Here is a 3,061-nt window from a genome sequence, read left to right on the forward strand (position 1 = left end):
GGCCCCGGATGCCGACAGCTGCCCCCCGGGCTCCCCAACTGCGCCTTCCCGTCCTCTCCCTCCACCTACGGCGACGGACACCACCACCATCCCCACCGCTATGCGAGCGGCAGCGGCCAGCGATGGGCGAGTGACTGCGAGCTGCAGAAGGAGAAGGAGAAGGAGAAGGAGAAGGAGAGCGCCCGGCAGAGGAGGCTGAGGGGGAGGGAGAGGATCGGGGCGGCGGGAGCCCCGGAGGTGTGGGGGCTGTCCCCCAAGTACCCCGAGCCGGATTCTGATGAACACACCCCGTTTGACAATGAAGAGGTAAACACTCAGAAGACCAACAGTTCAGATTCTATCTCTGAAGAAAAGAGGAAAAAGATCAGTCGTTCAAAAAACAAGAAAAGAAGAAAGAAAAAGTCCAAAAGGAAATCCAAGAAATATAATAGTGACAGTGCTTCAGACTCTGACACGAATCCCAGCTCTGATGATGGGAAAAGGAGAGCCAAGAACAAAGAGAAGAGAAAGAAACACAGAGGCGGGGCAAACAGGAAAATGAAGACTAACAGAAACCGCGCTGACTCCGGCTCTAAGGATTCAGAAGGGGAGTTTCGAGAAGATGTGCGGATGCATCACTCCAATATGGCAGATACCATGGATCTAATAGGCCCAGAAGCACCTATAATACTCACCTCTCAAGAAGAGAAACCTTTGAACTATGGCCACGCTCTGCTCCCAGGGGAAGGTGCAGCTATGGCCGAGTATGTAAAAGCTGGAAAGCGTATCCCACGAAGAGGTGAAATTGGGTTGACAAGTGAAGAGATTGCTTCCTTTGAGTGCTCAGGTTATGTTATGAGTGGTAGCAGGCATCGCAGAATGGAGGCTGTACGGCTGCGGAAAGAGAACCAGATCTATAGTGCGGATGAGAAGAGAGCCCTTGCATCCTTCAACCAAGAAGAGAGACGGAAGAGAGAGAATAACATTTTGGCCAGTTTTCGAGAGATGGTGTACAGAAAGACAAAAGGGAAAGATGACAAATAGAGACTTTTGTTCTACAGGACTTTGAACAACAATTTTATATAACCAAGTAGTATTAAAAGGCTTTATGGTGTTACTGTATCTACCTACTATGTTAGTAAGTCCTCCGAGGAAAAAGCTGTTTTTTGAGATCTTAGCAATTTATCCTTTATGTTTAATGTAATAATTAATATATAGTTTTTAAAATATTGAACTACAGGAGAGTCAGTAAAATGCCTTTCACTCAAGTCCCTGATCCTCCTCCCCAAAGACATCTCTTTTTTGTGTCTTCTATATCTGCCCATGAGTTCTTTGTACATACCGGTATACTGCTTCATTCTGGTTGCATTTAACAGACTGTTTAAAAGAAATAGAGATTTACTGGCATCTAATAAAAGTGCAGCAGGAGGATGGGTTTCCTGTGTGGCTGTAATGGGACTACAGCTTCTTTCCTCTTAATTCTTTATGGGTCATTATCCTCTTCAAGCTGGTTTCTCTCAAATAAGGTCTGCCAAAGCCCCTAAGTTAGGTTATGTATTTCCTAGTCCACCGCTGAAGAAAGAACATTTTTGTCTTGCATTGCAAACAATCCTGAAGTTCAGCCGAATTGGAATAGCTTTGGTCACATGCCCATCCTCATTAAAAAGTGTTGCTGCCCATGGAAATAGTATGGCTTACTCCTGGATCTATAGATGTGGTCACCTTATAGGTTACATGGGAAAGGAAGGATACCTGAATGAAAATCAGGGTAATATTGGGAATGGGAGATAGGCAACCAATAAATTCCCACAGAAGTTTTGAAAGATTTATTAAAAGCAGAATAGAGAGTACATGTGCTGAATGCCAAATGTTGATGAAAAGGTTGGCTTTGACTGATAAGCCAGATATATGATTGAAGGGGGCAAAAGGGATTATCCATAAAAATAGATATGAAAGAGAAAAGATGAAGATCCAGAGTACGTCAATCTTCCAAAGAGTAGATTAAGTGCCACCTAGAGTAGGAAGAGAAAGAAAAAAAAGAGAAGGTATAAAGGAAGAGGCAGTTGGTAGAGCTCAAGAAAAGGAGCCCAGTCCAGGAGGAAAAACCACATGGATAAGACAGTTAGCATTGAGATGCTGACGAGCACCATTGTTGTAGAAGACTTTAGAATGAGTTTCATTTATAGTGTATGATAAGGTCATTGTTGTCATCCAGTGTCATTTGCCTAAACCCGGAGCTTTCATTTGGATAACCAACTTTGCAAAGCTCAAGAGACCCTTGTAAGCCTCATAGAGCTGAAGATGTGGGGGTGGTTTGGAATCTGTCAAGGCAGAGCTATATGGAAGGGCAGCACCTTTACCCCAGAGTGTGATGTAATTGGCACTGGACCACACTAGCTTCAGGTTTTCCCCAAAGATCTTTGGGGAACACTGGTGAAAGACACCTTGTTACATATGTATATCTCCTTTCTTAGAAACAAACCATACTGCACTATACACATGGATCTACACCTGGCGTTTTTCACTTAATGCATGTAGGAGATGTTTTATATTAATGTATGTAAATCAACCTCATTTTTAAAAATGATTTCATAGTATTCTATTGTATGGAAGAACCATATTTTGTTGGGTATTTGTTTTCTATATTTTTGGATTACATGATACCTTAGCAAAAATCTTTGTGTATGTATGAGTGTGTTATTTGTAGTATATTCATCTAGAAATAGACTTATTGGGTCAAAAAGAATTCTTTCCCAGGTCACACTGCTTGCAAGTGACAGGGCTGGATCGGCTCATTTACAGAAATGGATCTCCTTGTTCTCCTCAGTCTCCAGCTGTTCCTTCTCTCCTCTCTTCCATACACTAGGAGTTTTCCAGGGTTCCAGCCACAGCTGACTACTGCACTACCCTGAATTTGCCAGGCTTTCCCTAACATCTCTGTGCTCCCCCTTTGCTCTGTATGAAAAATCTTTTCTCTATTTCCTTGTCAGCCCTAATTTAAATTTTTTTTAAGACCCAGAGGATGCGGAATCTTAGAGTAAATTTTTGGGAAGGTGGGTGGGTGGCAGGTAACCAACCACAC

At 43.2% G+C, this 3,061-nt stretch overlaps 1 protein-coding gene across 1 annotated transcript; it reads left to right on the forward strand.

The window, feature by feature from the left end:
- Window positions 1-6: 6 nt before the first annotated feature.
- On the forward strand, window positions 7-2,555 carry LOC102248533 (NKAP-like protein; the record flags this gene model as incomplete). The annotated part of the gene is made up of 1 exon (XM_005869008.2): window positions 7-2,555. A coding segment is annotated over one exon (1,017 nt), but the record flags the coding sequence as incomplete, so codon positions are not given.
- Between the last annotated feature and the right edge of the window lie 506 nt (window positions 2,556-3,061).

Source organism: Myotis brandtii, unplaced genomic scaffold (assembly GCF_000412655.1).
Source record: "Myotis brandtii unplaced genomic scaffold, ASM41265v1 scaffold2814, whole genome shotgun sequence".
NCBI classification, from domain to species: Eukaryota; Metazoa; Chordata; class Mammalia; order Chiroptera; family Vespertilionidae; genus Myotis; species Myotis brandtii.